This window comes from Mytilus galloprovincialis, chromosome 8, assembly GCF_965363235.1.
Source record: "Mytilus galloprovincialis chromosome 8, xbMytGall1.hap1.1, whole genome shotgun sequence".
Lineage (NCBI taxonomy): Eukaryota > Metazoa > Mollusca > Bivalvia > Mytilida > Mytilidae > Mytilus > Mytilus galloprovincialis.
In genome coordinates this window covers 24,356,790-24,377,527 of record NC_134845.1, presented here as the reverse complement: position 1 = coordinate 24,377,527, position 20,738 = coordinate 24,356,790, and the positions used below count along the sequence as shown (strand labels likewise).

Below are 20,738 nucleotides of genomic sequence, written 5' to 3'. Positions count from 1 at the left end.
CCAAGAGTATTTCAAAATGCTTTCTATACTAGTATGTCAAACAGAAAAAAACCGTCTGATGTCAACTTTGCCTGAGGGAGTGATTACATTAATATATTTAGTTTTTCAATAATTTTTCAACTCATCAACGAAATACTTTGAAAACTCACTGAACTTTTAAGAAGTATCGCGAAAGGGTAAAATGAAGATTATGACGAAAACAGAAACCTCTACACTTATATAGTGTACGTGTGTACTTCAATATTCTAAAATGTATAGATTGATGTATATATCTTCTTTGTATCTATATACCGATTAGTATCTTTGTCTTAGGAAAACTTTATTCATCTATTGGTTTTGTTTTGATTTTGAGTAACTGTGGTGAAAAGAAAAATCACAAAAAATAATGAACTCCGAGGAAAATTAAAAACGGAACGGCTCTAATCAAATAACAAATGAAAAAGCGCAAACACGTCAAACGAATGGATAACAACCCTCATATTCCTGACTTGGCACAGGCATTTTCCTTTGTAAAAAATGGTGGATTAAACCTGATCCGACAGCTAGATAAACCTCTCACCCACATGCCTGTCGAGTAAGTGCATTCAGATATGAACCCTGTGTCTTATGTCTTATTTTTTGCTACACTCCTATCTGATAAGTCAAATCCTTTGGACTGCTTTTTGCAGTGTTCACTTACGTTGTTGCATAAGAACAGCAATGGATCGATCGCTTACATGCTGTCATGTTTAACCAACCATCTTCTTTGTATGCCAGTCCATTACATTAATTCAATTGTTCTGGTTGATTGCTACCTGCAATATTTTATTGGTTTATTTTTTTAACATAAATCAGGTCGAAGTTTGTATCGCGTTTGAATCGTTTCCCCTTTCGAGGCATTTATGTCCTAATAGATTACTATAGCTTTATGAAATTTGCAATGCCTTATGGTTGATTACTAAGATAATATATGGCGAATAGCTGTAATTGAAAATCAGTGGGCCTCGGTTGTCGAGCAGTCTTAATTTGGTGGATAGTTGTCTCATTGGCATTCATACCACATGTCCTTGTTTTAATCTAAGTAGTTCAACAACTACATAACTATTTTGTCAAAACTGATATTGTGAGTTCTATTCCCGCATGTGAAAGTTGTGCTCTCTACTCAAATCATAATTGACGAGGATTGTCAGTATTGTCAGTTTTCCTGACGAACGTCGATGGTTGTCTCGTTGCATTCCTGCTTCCTCCGCCAAAAACAAACTGACCGTACTAAGAAAAACGAAATAGACAATAATAGTACCGAAATATATAGAAGTACTCGAAATAACAGCACAACAATCTTGAATCTGCAAATTTGAGGAACCCCCTTTTGTTCTTCCCTCACCGAGATTCAAACTCATGCTATTGTGATATTTATACAACACCACTTTCACCGTGTCCAGCACTATAGACCAGACGGTCACATAGCTTTATATAGACTGAACAAAATATTCAACTTTCTGAGGCCTAGTGTTTCATTTCCTCGTCAGTAGAATCTAAAGTTATAGCACAGTACATGATATTATAGGCATGAAGATGGAAATGATTGCAGATCGGCTAATTATCTTTTATAATATACCATCAAATCATGGTACGTCACATCCGGTTGTATACGAAAGTAGGCCTAAAAAAATATTCCCTTGAATTTGACAGTGGTAGAAAATTAACCCTGCATTTCAATGCACTTAAATTATCCTGAGTCATAAACATGTATGTTGGGTGTCTGAAAGCATCATTCTTTTTTAAATTGATGGACTTATAAAATATTTTGGAACGTTAAGGTTACATAGTTACCAAAGCAGGTAACCAGTAAATAACAGTGTAAAAAATGGGTTGTTTACTTCCGGTGATGGTTACTTTCTTATATGCAATGAAATGTAGTGTGCAATTTTCACTGTAGCACTGGAAAGGATTAAACGTTATATATGAAAAGTAATTCTTTGGTTGAAATAAAGTTAAAAACTGAACATTTTTTTAAAAGTGCCAATCTAACAAAGACTAATATGGAAAAATCAATGGTGGTATTACACCTATAATTGGATTGTAAGATGTAGTCACAGAAATATTTACGATCATTTAAGAATCTTACGATCCAGCGCCCTCAAAGGTACACCATGTACTTGCTACCATGCATACTGTGTTACAACACTAGATGAAGATGATGAGAAAAAGCATTACATCAAAAAATATACTTTTAAGTTGGTGGTCGATTGGTCTGTAGGGTGCTAGACACTATGAACGTACGATGTCACAGAGGTCAGGGTTCGTATCCTACAGGAAGAAGAACAATAGATTGCTTACGCAAATTTGAAGATCTAATATTGTTTGGCAAAATTTCAGACGAGTCATATATATATTATTTGGCATTATTTGGCACTCATTGGCATTCGACAATGGCAGTCAGTAGGGTCTAAGAACATCCGTAACGGTTGTTCGACCTCTAAGTCAAATGGGTTTGTTAAAATATTTTTTCACTTTCTTGGTCTTTTGGAATATGTTGCTTGTGCTGTTTAGACCCATCAACCAAGAAATGTTTTTGCATGCAAACGTATAAAAATGTACTTTCTATCCAACGCAATCATTTATTGGAACGTTGTTTTCAATTTAGACTTGTTTATATTTTTTCGTTTGAGCTTGTATTATATTTTCCCTCCGGTTTATGTAACCTGTTCATCATATTTCGACTTTTTAAAATTCAAGAGTCTATCCTAAACTGAAGTAACTTATATGGCCATCCAAATACCGTTTCGAACATTAATATCACTGAAGAGACATTAATTGTCGAAATCCGAATATGTTGTACAAATTTTGCACCTCATGTTTTGGGTATAGCATCATTGCCGCAAGTTTATTGTTTTTTGCGTGTTTTGGTATTCAATTAATATAAAGATCCATTTTGTTACATCCTGTGAGCAATTTATTTTGAAGTCGTCAATGCAGGCATGGTTTAAGAACATCAGTTTTTTTACCTGTTAGTCAAATGCATTTTGTTAAAAGAATACTTTTTCACTTTTTTGGTCTTTTTGAAAATGCTGTTTGTGTTATATTTAGACCCCTCTACAACGAAATTTGTTTTACATGAACACGTTTCAAAATTGCGGTTTTTATCCATTGCAATCATTGGTTTGAACGTTGTTTTCAATTTAGACTTGTTTATATTATATACAATTTATATATACAAGTCAATATCGAAAACAATGTTCAAACCTATGATAGCGTTAGATAAATACCGCAAATTGATTGTATTTCTTAATGGATAATGTACTCTATACAAAAAAAAAAAAAAAAAAAAAAAAAAAAAAAAAAAAAAAAAATACAAATAGATAATAAAGTCGTCATAAATGATTATGATATGTAGTTATCAGTCTGTTAATGTTAAGAGAAACACTCTTATTAATATTGTTTATTATATCACGTTTATCTTGCTGCTTATTAATTGTTTTGAAAGAATCGTCGCATTTACAACACACGTAATAATAACAGACGAGAGAGTCACAATAAGTGCAAATATATATTTTTGGTATGTCGCCGCTTTAGATGGGAATATTTAAGTCAGCTTCTGTACGGGTTAACTGAAATTGTGGGTATAATTCAAAAGGACAGCGTTATCTGGTGGTCAATATACCTGACTATAATACAGACCTTAAAATAATTTGCTCTTTGAAAAAGTATGAATTATTTCAAATACTGAGGCTTTTCTAATCCGAGTCATGGATTACCTCAGTCGTATTTGGCACAACTTTTTGGAATTTTGGGTCATCAATGCTTTCCAACTTTGTACTTGTTTTGTTCGTATTATTTTGATATGAGCGTCACTGATGAGTGTTATGCAGACGAAGCGTAACAATTTATAAGTCTGGTACATTTGATAACTATTTTTGTCTGAGAGTAACATATTGATTAAATCATAGATTCCATAGGTTAAGAATTACAAACTTTTAATCCTCAATTAGCATAATGTTGAATTCTATTATGAGCTGATTTTGTAAATTAACTCGTTACACTAAATATTTCATCTATTTGCTAAAGAATACAATGTACGTTGATTATTCTTCAAACGTTTCAATCCTATACTTTCGCTTGATTTCACTTTTCATTTGGCACTATAATAAAGTGTGACAAACTACTTAAAACGAATGATTAAGTTAATTCCTTCGCCTGTAATACATATACTTCACATACTCAGATCGTGGTCTCAATATTTTTCCAGTATTTCAACCTAGACGAATTGCTTAAAGCGCGAGTCGGATAACAAACGTAAATTATTCAGTTATATTCGCATATAAACAATTGCAAGTCACAGTGTGTGATCGACATTTTGACATTTCAATATTTTATTTGTTTTTTAAGATGAGTACATTATATACCGTGTTGACCAGATAGATAATTTATATCAATGTTAAGTCAGTGTCCATCTACAAGTTGTGCGCATGGTTTGGGATTCAATGAAAAATATGTATACATACATTTTATAACAATGATTGGTGTATAAAAATAACAAGGTGTTATAATGTATAAAAAAGGTATCACAGGTTTGTCAATAAAAGATAACCAATATCTAGCTCCCTTCACGAAGAACTGGTTCCCAAAATATATAAACAGTCCAATAAATAATGTTAAATGTGACAAAGACGAGAGGAAAAGCCACTCTGGAAACTTTATCAACGACTCTTGCTTTCTCTCGGTCTGTAACACTCTTGAGAAACAACCGATATCGAGGAGCCTTGTCCCATTCAACCTAGAATACAAAGTACATACAATGTAAAAAAAACTATCGTGATTGTCTAGACATCTACAAAGGATACAATAAATATAATGCATTTTTTATATTCGTTCTATGTGATAATTAAAACATGTATATCACTATTTTTTTTAACAAACTCGTCTTGTTATACCAAATATATTCGACCGGCTCTATACTCTCGTTGAAGCGTTTGCTCATATGGGACAAAAGACTGCATTTCGAATTCGTGGACGGTAAATCAAATATATGAAAATAGGTAATAGATACTTCTCCGCTTCTCACACAGAAATTAAACGTAAAACAACGACTGGTTGGCTCGGAGTCCAAATAATATGCTCAATGACGCTAACATGTCTTCCAGCTGACTGTGAACTAGCACGTTCAAAATACGGCCCAGAGAGTTGGGTTTGAACAAATCAAGGTTTCAGTGAAATGTTCTTGTCACGGATGTAATATTAGTCACTGGACCACAAAATAAACCTCATCCGCATCATCGTCGTCCATTTTCTTTAATTTTTTAGATAAAATAGGTGTCACAAAATGCAATGTAGGAGAAATCAATAATTATGCTTAGTTTAAAGTTGAAAAATTAAATATACATACCATTGCTTACAAAACTTTGACGTTTACATGTATAATATATAATTTATTTTTTCTCTGAACACAACCATGATAAATTTATCAGTCTAATGGGAGTTTCATGCAGTCGATTTTTGGACAAAGAAAAAAAACCCGAAAATGTCTTTTTTTGTTTGTTTGGATTTTGGTTTTCTATGTACATAAATTGCGTGTGTGTGTAATTTTAAAATTTGTTGCTCTAAACTGACATCAACTTATAGTAGGGTGACTCTTCTTGAACATTTTGCCTCAAGTTTAGCAATTGTTTAGACAACTGAGTAATAATACACAGTCACTGTATAATTTAGTACTACATTCAACTTAATATAATAAAACAACCATCAAGCAATTATGTTTCGATCTTACCGGTTCGCCATTTGCATCGGGATCTGTATGAACTTTTCGTCTTTCCGATATCGTTGCTTGTCTTCTCCTTTCAACTCTGGCAAGAACATTCACATACGCAAATTCTACTAGAGCTCCAAACACAAACAGTAAACACATCGCCATCCAAACGTCTATAGCTTTTACATACGACACCTTGGGTAATGACGCACGCGCACCCGAGCTTTGAGTTGTCATTGTCAATACTGTCAGCAGTCCTAATGATATGCGCGCCGGTATGGCGTCAATATTTAACCAAAAGGAAACCCAAGAGAGAAATACTATTAGGAAACTTGGAACATAAATCTGGATAATATGGTAACCATAGTTCCTAGAAAGAGTTATGTCCACTTTTAGACACGTGTAACTTACTAAAATAAACAAAGAATAAAAATATAAACATCATGATTATATTGAAGAGGGTTTTATTATTATACTATTTCTATGTAAACATTAAGCAATAATTTAAAAGTTTCAAAATCAGAATGAGTAAATCCAAAGAAGAATTACTGTCAAATCAAATTACTTTTTTAGAATGCAAACACTGTTATTACAAAAATATGTGTTTTTTCACGACATTGCTAGTTGGGTGACCGTAACGGGAAAGTGTCTTCTCGATGGTCGGTTTAATTCTAGTTTTTATCCGTTTTACCCTATAATTGCTGTAACGCATTCTATATTTGAAACCTTGGTATAAAAAATGTACGTAATACGAGTAAAACAGCAAAATAATTTTAGGGCAACTAATATCATCCGGATTTATATGGTTAAAATTGAGAAAGGAAATATCCGTTTTAAGTACTTTAGTTTCAATGTTTTATAAATTTTTTCGTGACCTTGTTTTTTTTATTTTGTCAATTGTAAAGTTTTTTATAGATACCATCATCAATTTTTACAGTCCGCGTTTTAGCCATGTAGGTTTCTAGAAAAAAATTGCCAACACTTCCTGTTTGGGGGAAAACTAACTGTAAGTGTAAACTTAAAGTACCAAATATAACTGTTACAATACTTGCTAAGATGGGAAATTGTATTGATGATGATGTACATGTTCCTCAAATAAATTTTCCAGTACAATATTGCAAGAAATCTCTCAAGCTTTTAGATACATTAAAATACTTCGTTACAAAATCTGGATATTTTGGTTATACGAGAGGTTCGGATTACTAGCTAAAGCTGAGAGGACAACCTTAGAAAATATTTCTGCTAACTCATTTTAGAGTAGTATATTACCCGTGTATTTATAAATGAAAAACATGTTTTCAAAATGAAGTATAACAATGAATATATAATACTTACTGCCAACATAATTTTTGTCACAATTATAAGTTGTTATTCCATCTAATTCAAATTGAGGTAGAGACATGTTAGGAGGGTACGATATAGGATTTTCGTTCCACTCAAATACTAAATTTTCTGTGCTGTATCCATCTAAAATATTTTAAAACATCACCTTGTTTATGATTTACTTTGCAATAACATATATATTATATACTCATTTCAATATCAAATGAACCGAAATATAAAAAATAACTATAAACAATAAATTTATATGAGTGGGTATATTCTATACATTTGCCACATGTGGAGTAGGATGTTTTGGTGGGGTTCGTGTATCTCAGTCCTAAGTTTTCATGTAACGTGTTGTGTTTTGTGAACTGTAATTGTTTGTCTGTTTGGCGTCGTCAGTTAATTTTCGACTTATGAGTTTGAATGTCACTCCGGTATCTTTGCCTCTCTTGTAATCGGTTTATTTTGTTCCTTTATTATATATCTATCAAGCATTCCATAAAAAAAACCCGATATATGTTTTTTTGTACGCCTTTGCCCTATCAAGAGTTTTGGTTTTCCTTTCTGAGTTTTGTTTAGGCATTCGAGAAATTTTGGTGACACTAGATGGACGTAGATAGAAGTACGTATACACTACTTATAACCCCTATCCGCTATATTTCTGTCATGGATACATGTACTTGTGTCTCGAGAAGGAAGTTATATCTCGACTCTTAATTAACCTCATCGGTATATTTGTACTTACAACTTTCCATTCCCATTGAGCATATCTGTGTATCCAATGGATATTTCAGAAGATTCATTTCACAGGTAAATGTGCCCGTCACTCTGTGTAGAAAAGAAGACATTAATTGAAGTGCATTTGTCTAGAAAGGCTAAACAATCACGTCCCCAGGGTATCGCCGATTAACCTGTATTTATTTAACACTGGGTTAATTTCAGAAAGCCGTGGAATGAATTATGATACATGTTCCTTGGCGGCTTATATCATATAAATAACTGCACGTTTAAAAGAATGTTGTAGATAACGTGCATACATGTATATCTAAATTCACAATATGAAAATTGACAGTTACTTTATCGAAATAAGAGATCAATTTGTTATTCAGATTTAAAATAGTTGTTATGATTACTGGTGTACGGAAGCATCTAATACATGTTGGTGTCATTTGATCAGAAAGTTAACGAAAAGAAATAAAAAGAAACGTTTTTTTTCAAAAACACTGAGTGTCTAGGAATTAATAATAGTTTACTGCATTGTAAAAAAAAAAAGGTTGCAGGTTCTTTTACAAATATTAATTTGACTAAATTTGACCGTTTGTATCGATTCCTAATGTATCTGAGTAACACATATGCATGACACTACAGTCAGTCCTTTTTATAAAAACATATTAACCACAGAATGATTATTAATACTCATCTGTATGAGGAAATTTATTTGTGGGTTAACTTGAAAGTTACGGGTCATATTATATCACGTTTAAGTTGGTGAAGTTTTTTGTGTCGTGTTTTGTGGACTGTTGTTTGTCGAATCATATTTTTAACCTTAAACGTGGTGTTGTTTGAATTTTATCGACTTGAATGTTTGTTTTAATGCAATAGTTTTAATATACTAGTTTGGCTCTTTGGTAAAACATGTATTTGAAAGGGTTTAACTAGTTTGGCTATAAGAGGTTTCATGAAGACGACTTAACGGTTGATTTATCTGATTATATATTTTTTATACAATGTAGGTGGTGAAAATTTATTTGGTACATTCGAATTTAATTTTTTAAATATATAGCTATAAGTGTACGTGTGCACGTGGTACAATGTATCTACATTACAAGGCCAGTTGAAAACCTTCTTATATTAATAAAATAAATAAATTTTAACAATGAGTTTTTTTCTGCACTTTTGCGTATTACACAAAACATATGCATATCATACCTCATACTATAAACTACCTTTCCATCGGGATATATATGCATCAACATATTAGGTACAGTCACGTGGTGGATATTCGCTTTCTTTTCGTTGTTGATGAATAAATCTGGTACCCATACGTTTTTCATTACTTTGGTATCCAGTTCCAAATGGGTTATTCCAAGACTCTCATTATACATCAAACGACTGTCGTTCCATTGTTGTCGTATAAACATACTCATAGAGTAATCCTGCAAAACAAAGCATAAATACAAAAGTTGAACGACCACCTGAAGGTAATGGCTTACTAATACATATATTATCAATGGGAACTAAAGCATATCTCATTTTTGGGGCCCTTTATTGCCTGTTGTTCGGTGTGAGCCAAGGCTCCGTGTTGGAGACCGTACTTTGACCTATAATGATTAAATTTTACTTTTATCAAGTGTGACTTGGATGGGAAGTTTAGTGCGGTGACTGAAGGCCGATTTTTTAAAATTTAATCTCCCCACCGAACACGCACCTATATAATATATCATTGGAAAGAGGAAATCGTGTACTATAATAATATGCCTGTCGTCAAGACTTGATATGGTCACATTTTTTAAAAATTGAGGTCAAAGGTCATATGTAAAAATCTGTGAAAATTTGAGAGGGTTTCAATTTTGACATTTTTTTTATATTTCTAAACTCTACCTAAATACAAATGATACTGTTTTGGCTTTAGTAATGTTTGTTATTATACATAAACCTTAATCATTGAGATTTTTTATCAAAAAAATTCATAAAACGACGTTTTATAAACAAAACTTCAAAAATCAAGTTTTCAACCTATAAATTGTTTAGAGCACCTTAACCTTCTGACAAATTTCAATTTCAGGTAAACATCAAGTGTCATGCAGTACAAAACTTATTTTTTAAACTAACATATTGGGTGAGGTATCAAATCAAAGCAATAGAACACTACAGTCAAATATGACCTAAAATTGAATTTGCGGATCCTTCAGGTTTTTTTATAGACTACTCGTTGCTTTTGGGTTTTTCACAATTATTATTGCTTCCATAGTATTATCTGTTGTTGTGTATTTGACTCTTGTTAAAATCTATTACATTATAGGGTTTGTACCTGTATCCCCCCTTTTTTCCTTGCAACGTACCACAAACTTCAAAAGTATTCCATATAAAAAAAAAAGATGTGATATGATTGCAAATGAGACATACATTAACTTACAGTTATAGGTCCCGTACGGGCTTCAACAATGAGTAAAATTCATACTGCATAGTCTTCAATTCCCGAAATAAATAATGTAAAACAAACGAAAAATCTAACGGCCCGATTAATGTACAAAATAAATAAGAAACAAACAAATATAGTATATAGAAACAAAACGACAAACACTGCATTACCGTCTCGTGACTTGAAACTGACACATACAGAATGTGGCGTTGTTTAACTTTTTTCTAAGGGTGCGCCAACACTCCCCTAACCTGGGTGTACCAGTGCAACAAGCTTTATACCAAATCAACCATTATCTTCATCATCTTCATTTTCATCAACCGTCACAAGACATAACAAGACACATGAAAGGTTCTGCTCAAAGCAAACACGTTATTTTGAGGTTTTTTTACAAGTATAGACAAGGTATTGTAGGAAGTCCGAAGACATTTGTTCTTAAAAAATACTAGCTTCAAACCATCCCTATCAATTCATCCAAGATTTAACAGAGATCTAAAAGGGGGGTTAGGAAGGTGTGATGACATCCATATGCGTGTCTGCAAAGATGCTGAGGAAACAAATATACGAGATGTACACACTATCTTGAATTCGCTCATTTTCATGGTTGGCAACACATTAGATAGGTCGCACTTTACTTTAAGAAGCATAAAATCCATTGGCATTCAATGTTTCAACAAGGTGTTTTGAACCAAACTCATTGGTACATTTGTAAAACCAATCATAAATGAAAAAGAGTAAAACAAAATTGGCCACACAAACGATTGACTTAACAATTGCTTAGCATTTACGCAATTTCTCTGGTGCTATTTCCTGAGAATAGTCTTCGCTATATGCAGTTTCATCAAGTAACTATGAAATGAATTGTAATAAATACGAAGGCATTGACTGAATTGAAGAAGGAAGAGACAATTTATCCGAAGTTGGGTATTTTTCTTTAGAGTTTCGATGTGTTTTCTAAGTAAACTTGCAGCGGAATGAAAGATCTGTCCGTTATTTGTGTCTATTACCGTTGACATTGAGATGTTGAGGTCAGTTTTCAGTTGCCTAGCAGCTGATATGGCATCTGTATATTATGTTATATTTGCCTTGAACTTGTTGAAGTTGTTTGACAACTGAATTTCTATAGAAATCAATAAGTTTAGACCGCATGTTACAAGTAGAATATTTTAAATTAGAGTCAGTCGGAAGAAAAGATTTATATTTATCAAGTAACGGTGTCATGAGGAATGACCATTAAATCGTTGTCAATAGCCAACATAAAATTAGTAAAAGCAGTATCGTGATCTGAGATATCTGCTTCCACGGGTTTGGATTTTTTTGTGTCTTTTTTCGTTTTTAGCAAATGATTTGTAATGCAACCAAAATGACAGAGTGCTTGAAGTTTAAAAGATGGACGGAAAAACTATTTCAATTTTAACTTTATCTGACACGGATAAAACATTCTTCATACGCTCATCTGATTCAAACTTGAGTAGTTTTTGATATTTCTAAAATGTTTTGTTGCAACAAAATATACAAGCGCTCCAGTTGAACGACTGCATTCTAGAACGCATACAAATACACAAAACTGAGGGACAACAGTCCGATAATTGTATGTCGTCATTAAATATCAGAAAAAATGATAAGAAGCTTCCTCGCTCTAAAAGGGGGCACAACTATGTTAACTTGTGTAACTTTTGTAGCATGAACGATGATAAACTGCCTGCACGGAGTTCTGCGAATTAACAGCTTTCGCATGAAATCACAGGCACTTGTTTCTGTCAATATGGGATTTACTATCCATACCCGTACGGAAAATCACAAGGGTGATTTTTCGTAGGGGTATGGATAGTAAACCCATATTGACAGAAATAAGTGCCTGTGCATGAAACATCTTGATGTTCACCTCATCCAATTTTTTATTCGATGCAGATACAAAAATCGACTTCCCTTTATGGGTAAATTGACTCAAAATTCCAGTCGAGTTTGCTTTTTTTGCATAAAATTGAACGACTTTTGTCTTTTCTTTGGACTTATTGGAGCAAGTTGCAACGGACTTGACATATCACGGAATATTTCCTGAAACTATCCGTCAATCATTTTGATTTTACAATAAGACTTTTCTGACAAAGTATATTTAATGTTTTATAACAAAAAAACATAGAATATAAACATATACAAACAAAGTATGTGGCATATACGTGCACTTTAATTGAAAATATGTGTATATAATAGCAAAAAAAGATAGTAATTTCATATATCAGTTGAGAGTAAATTGTTGACTAATACACAAAATGTGACGGAAGGCAAGTGATTGAGTTCCGTGTTGAAATTGAAGTTTTTAGTCCATTCTTTTTCCATTGATTTCTTATGGTTTTTTTTCATATTTTAGTTCCGAAATTTTTATCACTAATTAGTTTTATGAAATACTATATGCTTAAAATATTATGGGATAATTTTTATTACTAATATGAAGAAGAAACTAAAGTTTGTGTCTGAATTTGCAATTAAATTACCTCAATTTTAAACAGTCCAAACTTCGCAAATTTTATAGATTAGAAGAAAATAAAATACTAAATAGAATATTTTGACATATAAAAATTGGCTTCAGGAAAAACTATTTCAATTAAATGTAAGCAAACGTACACAATTTTTCATTTTGAAAAAGGGGGTTGAAACTCTCCAATATACTACTAGTCATTAAAACGACTTTTTAGAAAAATGTGACCGTACGAAATTCTGACGACAGGGCAAAAACTAAAGAAGAAATATTTGTCTTTAAGTTAAGACCATTTTTAGCCTGTGTTATTTGGGGAGATTAAACTCGCGATCTAGACGACTTTTTACACTTCTGTCACCGCACTAGTTGTTTCATTGACACTCATACCACATCCTCTTACATCTAAGACTATGCGTGCTTCTGCAAGTTCTGGATTGAAATATCCTTGTAAAGTTCAAGACACTTGACATGTATTCCTAGTTCAACAGAAATTATTTCGATACTATCTGTCATTGATAAATGAAGCTTTGTTGCAAGTTCGGATTTCAAATGTTTGGTTTTGAGGGTTCCTGATGAAAGTAAATCCAAAAAAGCGCTTCGAACGCATTGAAAATATTGAACGTGTTGTTTTTAATTTTTTACTACTATTTTTTCGTGCTAGGCAATACTATTGTGAATCATGGTTCAGTAAAAGTTCATTAGATAAAAATATCCCGATGCATCAATAATTGATGTGTGGGTAATCACAGATCCGATGTAACATTAGAAAGTAACAGGAATATTTATACTTAATATACATGATTTATATTACCATAGAGGAATCACTTATTGAATTAATGCTCATAATATACAGCTGGACCTGGCATACAACTGGACCATCTAAAAACGATATTAAAAATTGATGTGATATATCCATTTCATTTCTGTACATTATTAAAAAGGCAATAACAGTATTTATGACATGATCAACGATGAATTTGAAAAGTAATGTCCATTCATAAAACTACTGATTACACGAAATATTTCTGTAAATTTTTTTTTAAATCATTTCTTTTTCGGTGCTTGTGAAATCATAAGAAGTACATCTGTTAGAACAAATTAAACAGATATATACTAACGTTCACCGAATATCAACTGCATACACGTACATAAGTAACTGTTAGTTTCTGATTTTTATGACCTACCTACGATAGTAGAGGGGCATTATGTTTTCTGGTCTGTGGGTTCGTTCGTCCCGCTTCAGGTTAAAGGTTTTGGTCAAGGTACATGTAGTTTTTGATGAAGTTGAAGTTCAATCCACTTGAAACTTAGTATACATGTTCCCTATGATATGATCTTCTAATTTTAATGCCAAAGGAGGTTTTCCACAATTACACAGTCCACTAAATATAGAAAATGATAGTGCGAGTGGAGCATCCGTGTACTTGGGACACATTCTTGTTTTACCTGACTCCTCGGTGTTATTCAATTTAAAAAATACCAGTTCAGTAATAATTCTTACCTTCATTAAAACTTGGAGATATTGTAGGATCATATCCAGTGTCCTTAAACAGTTCTTTTAAAACGTTCTCTCTGCAAAACAGAAAGTTAATAACATAAACGGTACCAATTTTTCTGCACCAGATGCGCATTTCGACAATACATGTCTCTTCAGTGATGCTCGTGGCCAAAATATGTAAAATCCAAAGTTTATATAAAAGATGAAGAGCAATAATCTAAAAGTTCCAAAAAGTAAAGCCAAAAATGACTATCATCAGCTCAAATATGTAAAAAAACAAAAAAAAAACACCATAATTTAGCATAATGTTTCTAAATTATATTCTGTATTTTGTTTCAAAGCATGATTTAAAAAAAAATAATGCTGAGCTGACGCAATTTGAAAACAGCTTACCTTTATAAGTAAAAAATACTAGTTAGTTATGTGTACATGTATGTACAAGTTTCTGCCTTTTTTGTGTGTGAAAGTACACTTAATTATTACATTACGTGTAAAGGGTTCAAGGCTTCAATATTTGTATTTGTCATGATTTTTGAAAAATATTTTATATTGTATGTATACATGTAGCAACGTCCTTTTAGTACACTTGTCAGTAAGAGTATATTGGTAATTAAGGCTAAATTGTATACATTTCGATTTCATTCATGTAAAATCGTAGAAAATACAGAAACTTGTGAATGTCTTTTACATATTATCTTCAAATTACAGACAAAGTTCGCGTTTTCTGAATCCCACTGAGTTTCCTTTAACTGTTTTCGTGTGAAATACACCTGCAACTGTTATCAAAGTTAAAAGACCTGCAACTGTTACTGATGAAAATGGCAAACAGTAATCCCCTCTGTATTGTCTTATATGAAATCGTACTGTTATTATTTTGTTATTTGGTTGTAAAATTTCTCGGTCTATGTTGACCTATTATTGAAGTCTTTTGGTAATTTATGTCCAGTCACTGTCTCTTTTACTGATATCACATAACTCCGTTTCTTTATAGAGTAACATTTTCTGACCAGATAATTTCATGTGTTAGTTGAAATAATTATAACTTACCTTGCTTTGCTATATTCTGCTTTGCTAGTGTTTTCGTTGTCTTTATTTGATGATGCTAATGTTATAAAAGTTAAAAGAATAAGCTTTACTATTTTTCCCGAAGCTATCATCTTTTATGACTGTCATTTCCTAAAAAAATAATATTAAACAAATAAATTTTTGAAACATCCGTTGATCAAAAAGAAAAAAAAAGAAAATTTAATAGCCTGTGCTCGTATATAAGAGTTCGTTAGCCAATCAATATAGATTAATTTAATTATCAATAATTGATACTATTTCACAATATTACTTTTTCCGTTATTTTTTTTATAATTAATCGCGTGAGATCACATTGAAAAAAAAAAACAGACCAATATTTGACTCGAGAATTAAGCATGCATTTTTTTTTTATTTTCTCCCCGAGAATAAGAATAGTGTTATTATTGCGTTGATGTTTTGTGGTATTTTGTGTCCCAACAATTGTAAAGCGCTATGGCACAATCTAGGGGGAGGCTCACGGTAGGAGGCCGGTCACAGCAACGAGAAAGAAAACCAAACTAGAATATCAAGAAACTCGATATTAGTTTAATAAAGAAAACATTAAAATAAATACAATATTATAATTTCAAAGTACACATTTTGAAGTCAAAGTAAGTTAAAAACAATGATAAGATAGTAAAAACAATTCAGGTTACATATTAAATAATAACAATAATAATTACTGTTAAATTAAGCCTCTGAATTAAATTATTAGTTACTTATAAACTTTATTTATTTTTTTCAAATTAAAATTAAAAGAAAAATAATTTTAAATCTGAATAATTTTCAAAACCAGGAGACTCACCTAGAATATCAAGAAACTCGCTATTACTATCATAGCGGCTTGATAAGTATATATACTAAGTTTTGCATAACCTAGTAACCCTTAACTGACCGTAGCAAACAAAAGATTTGCTGACGAAGGCTGACCGTTGTATATATATATATATATATATATATATATATATATATATATATATATATATATATATATATATATATAGTGTCTAAAAATAGCAACAATCAACATTCAATCTATCTAGGTGTGGATCAGTTTGTAAATAAACTGATGCAGTTACTAAATTAAATTATATAAGTGTCTAAGAATGTAACTTTAACACACTAATGAGTGTTATAAAATTAGTTGTTATATTTTATATATTATTCACGCAATATTTCGCTAAACAAATTAGCTTCATCGGGCGTGTGCATCTATCTAGGTGAAATCGGATGCATGACAAAAAAATATCTTTGTAGCTTGACGTTTTTGTGTAAAAGTTTAAAATATTGATTGATGGGGTATATACAAGATATTTTTGCCGTTTATTGTACATAATAATTTTTTAAATCTAAACAAATAGTTGTTTTAGTTAAATAGAATGAAATTCATGATTTATTCCTTTGGTTTTGGGTAGAACTGTTTTTCATCCCTCTCATTAAGTCCATCAGGTTCAAGAGTACGTAGCTGATGCATCCAGAACCTTTCTCTCTGTTTTCTCCTTTCGGAGTCCCAATTTTGATTTACCTCAATTATTTGAAAGGTGATATTATCAAAAGTATGTCCTGTTCTTAAGAGGTGTCTCGTAATTGGACAGTTTCTTCCTTTTGTATAGAACGACCGGTGATTGTTAAGTCTGATGTTGAATGTAGTTTCTGTTTCACCAACATACTGCAGCTTGCAAGTTCCACAAGTAAGAATATAAATACTATTTTCCGTTTTGCAATTAGATGTAACATAGATGTTGTATCGCTGCTTTGTTACTGTGCTGCTAAAAGAGTGGTCAGTGTTGGCGGCTTTACAGCACTTACAATTGCTTCTACCGCATTGTTTGTAACACCCAAATTTAGAAGTTTCTTGTTTCTTTACTTTTGATGTCACAAGTATGTCTTTGAGATTTTTGGGTCTGCGATAGGCAATAACAGGAGGTGATGGAAAAATTTCTTTTAAGGAAGAGTCATTTTCGATAAGACGCCAGTGCTTTCGGATAGTAGATGAAATATTTGTCAAATCGGGATGGAAGGTTACAACAAACGGAATTCTATCTGCACGGATCGTCTTATCTTTGTATTCCATGAGGCTAGCTCGATCTTTTTCTTGGGCTTTATCAAAAGCGTCTGTGATGTTTTTGGTTTTATATCCTCTTGATTTCAGCTGTGTTTTTAGTTGTCCCAAACGATAGTTAAGTTTGGATTCCGAGGAGCAAATTCGCTTTAGTCTGATGGCTTGACTGTAAGGTATACTCCTGGAGCAGTGTTTCGGGTGACAACTTTTTGGAGAAAGGAACTGGTGTTTATCAGTTTTCTTTGTGTGGAGATCAGTTGTCATGATCCCGTTTTTTACAAATGTGGTGGTGTCGAGAAAAGCAATTTTCTCGCTTGAAAATCTGAATTTTCAAGCGAGAAAATTGCTTTTCTCGACACCACCACATTTGTAAAAAACGGGATCATGACAACTGATCTCCACACAAAGAAAACTGATAAACACCAGTTCCTTTCTCCAAAAAGTTGTCACCCGAAACACTGCTCCAGGAGTATACCTTACAGTCAAGCCATCAGACTAAAGCGAATTTGCTCCTCGGAATCCAAACTTAACTATCGTTTGGGACAACTAAAAACACAGCTGAAATCAAGAGGATATAAAACCAAAAACATCACAGACGCTTTTGATAAAGCCCAAGAAAAAGATCGAGCTAGCCTCATGGAATACAAAGATAAGACGATCCGTGCAGATAGAATTCCGTTTGTTGTAACCTTCCATCCCGATTTGACAAATATTTCATCTACTATCCGAAAGCACTGGCGTCTTATCGAAAATGACTCTTCCTTAAAAGAAATTTTTCCATCACCTCCTGTTATTGCCTATCGCAGACCCAAAAATCTCAAAGACATACTTGTGACATCAAAAGTAAAGAAACAAGAAACTTCTAAATTTGGGTGTTACAAACAATGCGGTAGAAGCAATTGTAAGTGCTGTAAAGCCGCCAACACTGACCACTCTTTTAGCAGCACAGTAACAAAGCAGCGATACAACATCTATGTTACATCTAATTGCAAAACGGAAAATAGTATTTATATTCTTACTTGTGGAACTTGCAAGCTGCAGTATGTTGGTGAAACAGAAACTACATTCAACATCAGACTTAACAATCACCGGTCGTTCTATACAAAAGGAAGAAACTGTCCAATTACGAGACACCTCTTAAGAACAGGACATACTTTTGATAATATCACCTTTCAAATAATTGAGGTAAATCAAAATTGGGACTCCGAAAGGAGAAAACAGAGAGAAAGGTTCTGGATGCATCAGCTACGTACTCTTGAACCTGATGGACTTAATGAGAGGGATGAAAAACAGTTCTACCCAAAACCAAAGGAATAAATCATGAATTTCATTCTATTTAACTAAAACAACTATTTGTTTAGATTTAAAAAATTATTATGTACAATAAACGGCAAAAATATCTTGTATATACCCCATCAATCAATATTTTAAACTTTTACACAAAAACGTCAAGCTACAAAGATATTTTTTTGTCATGCATCCGATTTCACCTAGATAGATGCACACGCCCGATGAAGCTAATTTGTTTAGCGAAATATTGCGTGAATAATATATAAAATATAACAACTAATTTTATAACACTCATTAGTGTGTTAAAGTTACATTCTTAGACACTTATATATATATATATATCTAATGAGGATAAAACACAACTTGGAGCCGACATTGATGAATTTGGCAGAAGATTGAGGATAAATTATATTTTTTGTAAGGATAATGAAGAAAACGAAGAAGAAGAAAATAAACCACTGGTAAGAAATAAATCAGACTGGATTCCAAGACCAACAAAAGATAAAGATTTAGAAGAAACTATTAAAACATTAAAAACAAATTCACTTACAAGCAATAAAAATGTCAAGGACAATTTAACCCGAGAGGAGAAAACAGCTTTACAAAATTTAAAATCAGATAAATCAATAATAATAAAAGAAGCGGATAAAGGTAATGCAGTTGTAATCATGGACCGTGAGTATTACAGAGATAGTATTTTAAATATGTTACAAGATGAAATGTCTTATGAGGTGACAGATAAAAAATTGGACCGACAAACAAGTACAATGATTAAGAAATTACTAAAGAAACATGAAACGGAATTGTTTAAAGAAGAGATACAGTACAGCCTGTGACTTTCTCTTAGTTATGTCCACCCTCTTGCATGGTCAACATCCAATGGTGAACATTTATTGGGGTATTCAATCTTGAGATGTTGGCCATTTATTGGGGGTCATAAATCATGGGCAGATTTTTTATCTAATTATGTTACCTGTTAAAATCAATCAGGGTTGAAGTTTTCAGCTGGTATGTTTCATTAAAATTTACCTGTACAGGTAACTTGGGTTTCTTTTAAAATTGACATTTCACCTTTTTTTGAAAATGTAGAATAAAGTATTGTTTTACTCTGTTAATTTATTATTATTTTTTGTCTTTAATGTTATTTAAATTTTTTATTTTTTAATTGGTTTTTTTTTTCATTTTTGTTTGTTTTGTTTCTTATTCTTTTAATTTCTTCTTAGTAAGAATCTTGAGTTGAAATGGCAAAAAGTCAAAGCCAAAGTTATTGACTAGCATTTGAAATAAACATGATAAACAGACTTTTAATAATTGTTTTTTAAATAAAAGGTTTATATAAATGTACATGATGTACATTGTATTCAATTGTTTGTTAACATTATTAAATGAGTTATTACTATTAATAATAACTAATAATCATGCAAGTGATATTTTAAATAAAAAAAATGAAAGTAATTAAACAATTTGGTTTCTTAACAAAATAAGATGATCAACATCAATCCTTTTACAATAGATTTTGATAACATCTAATATTATTCAGGAAAACTACAAGTACCATTATATGGTTTAGGAAAAAACTAATTTTGTTTTTCTAAATTTTCTTCAAATCTCAAAACAAGAGTTGTGCACAAACAATCACCGAAAAGACTTATTTTCCAAATGTCCACCTAGTTATCATAAAATTTTGATAAATGTTCATTAAAAATGCTAATCATAATGAAAAATGTTCTTATATCTGAATAAAGTGAATCTTATGAAAAGAAATTATTTAAAGAAATTGTCTTGAAACTTATTAAATATGTTATCTTCAGTTTGGTTAATTTCTTTCAAAATTTGTCAGACTCTTCAGAAAAAATAAAGTGCACTTCTAAAGATGGTGACACTTTAATGGTCTATTAATTAAATCATTTTTTTTCAGTGTATTATATTGTTGATAGTGCTGGACTGGCATGATACATATTCTTGGTATACATTTACAAAGAATATTTCAATCAACCTAGGCCTTTTAGATAAAGTTAATAATTGCAGGGACTTGAATGAATTAAGACTTTTAAAGTCCTTAATAAAAAATGAATTTAAAGAAAAATCTAAAAATAATAACTTATGATAAAAACTGTAAAGTTAACTTGATTGTGTTAATTAAAGTAGAGA

At 31.8% G+C, this 20,738-nt stretch overlaps 1 protein-coding gene across 5 annotated transcripts in view; it reads right to left on the bottom strand.

The window, feature by feature from the left end:
- Window positions 1-4,334: 4,334 nt before the first annotated feature.
- The window catches only part of LOC143085374 (glycine receptor subunit alpha-2-like), a 50,119-nt gene continuing 33,715 nt past the window's right edge, over window positions 4,335-20,738 (bottom strand). For 4 of the 5 annotated variants that reach the window (XM_076261662.1, XM_076261661.1, XM_076261660.1 and 1 more), the window contains exons 2-9: window positions 15,218-15,346; window positions 14,174-14,244; window positions 13,484-13,551; window positions 8,981-9,207; window positions 7,797-7,879; window positions 7,061-7,192; window positions 5,747-6,135; window positions 4,335-4,756 (exon numbers count right to left, since the gene is read on the bottom strand). In XM_076261662.1, the coding sequence (XP_076117777.1) occupies window positions 4,577-4,756; window positions 5,747-6,135; window positions 7,061-7,192; window positions 7,797-7,879; window positions 8,981-9,207; window positions 13,484-13,551; window positions 14,174-14,244; window positions 15,218-15,327 (1,260 nt within the window). In that variant the 5' untranslated portion in view covers window positions 15,328-15,346 and the 3' untranslated portion in view covers window positions 4,335-4,576. Of the gene's footprint in view, window positions 4,757-5,746; window positions 6,136-7,060; window positions 7,193-7,796; window positions 7,880-8,980; window positions 9,208-13,483; window positions 13,552-14,173; window positions 14,245-15,217; window positions 15,347-16,040; window positions 16,175-20,738 lie in introns of those variants that run through there. The other variant, XM_076261659.1, reaches the window with a different exon arrangement.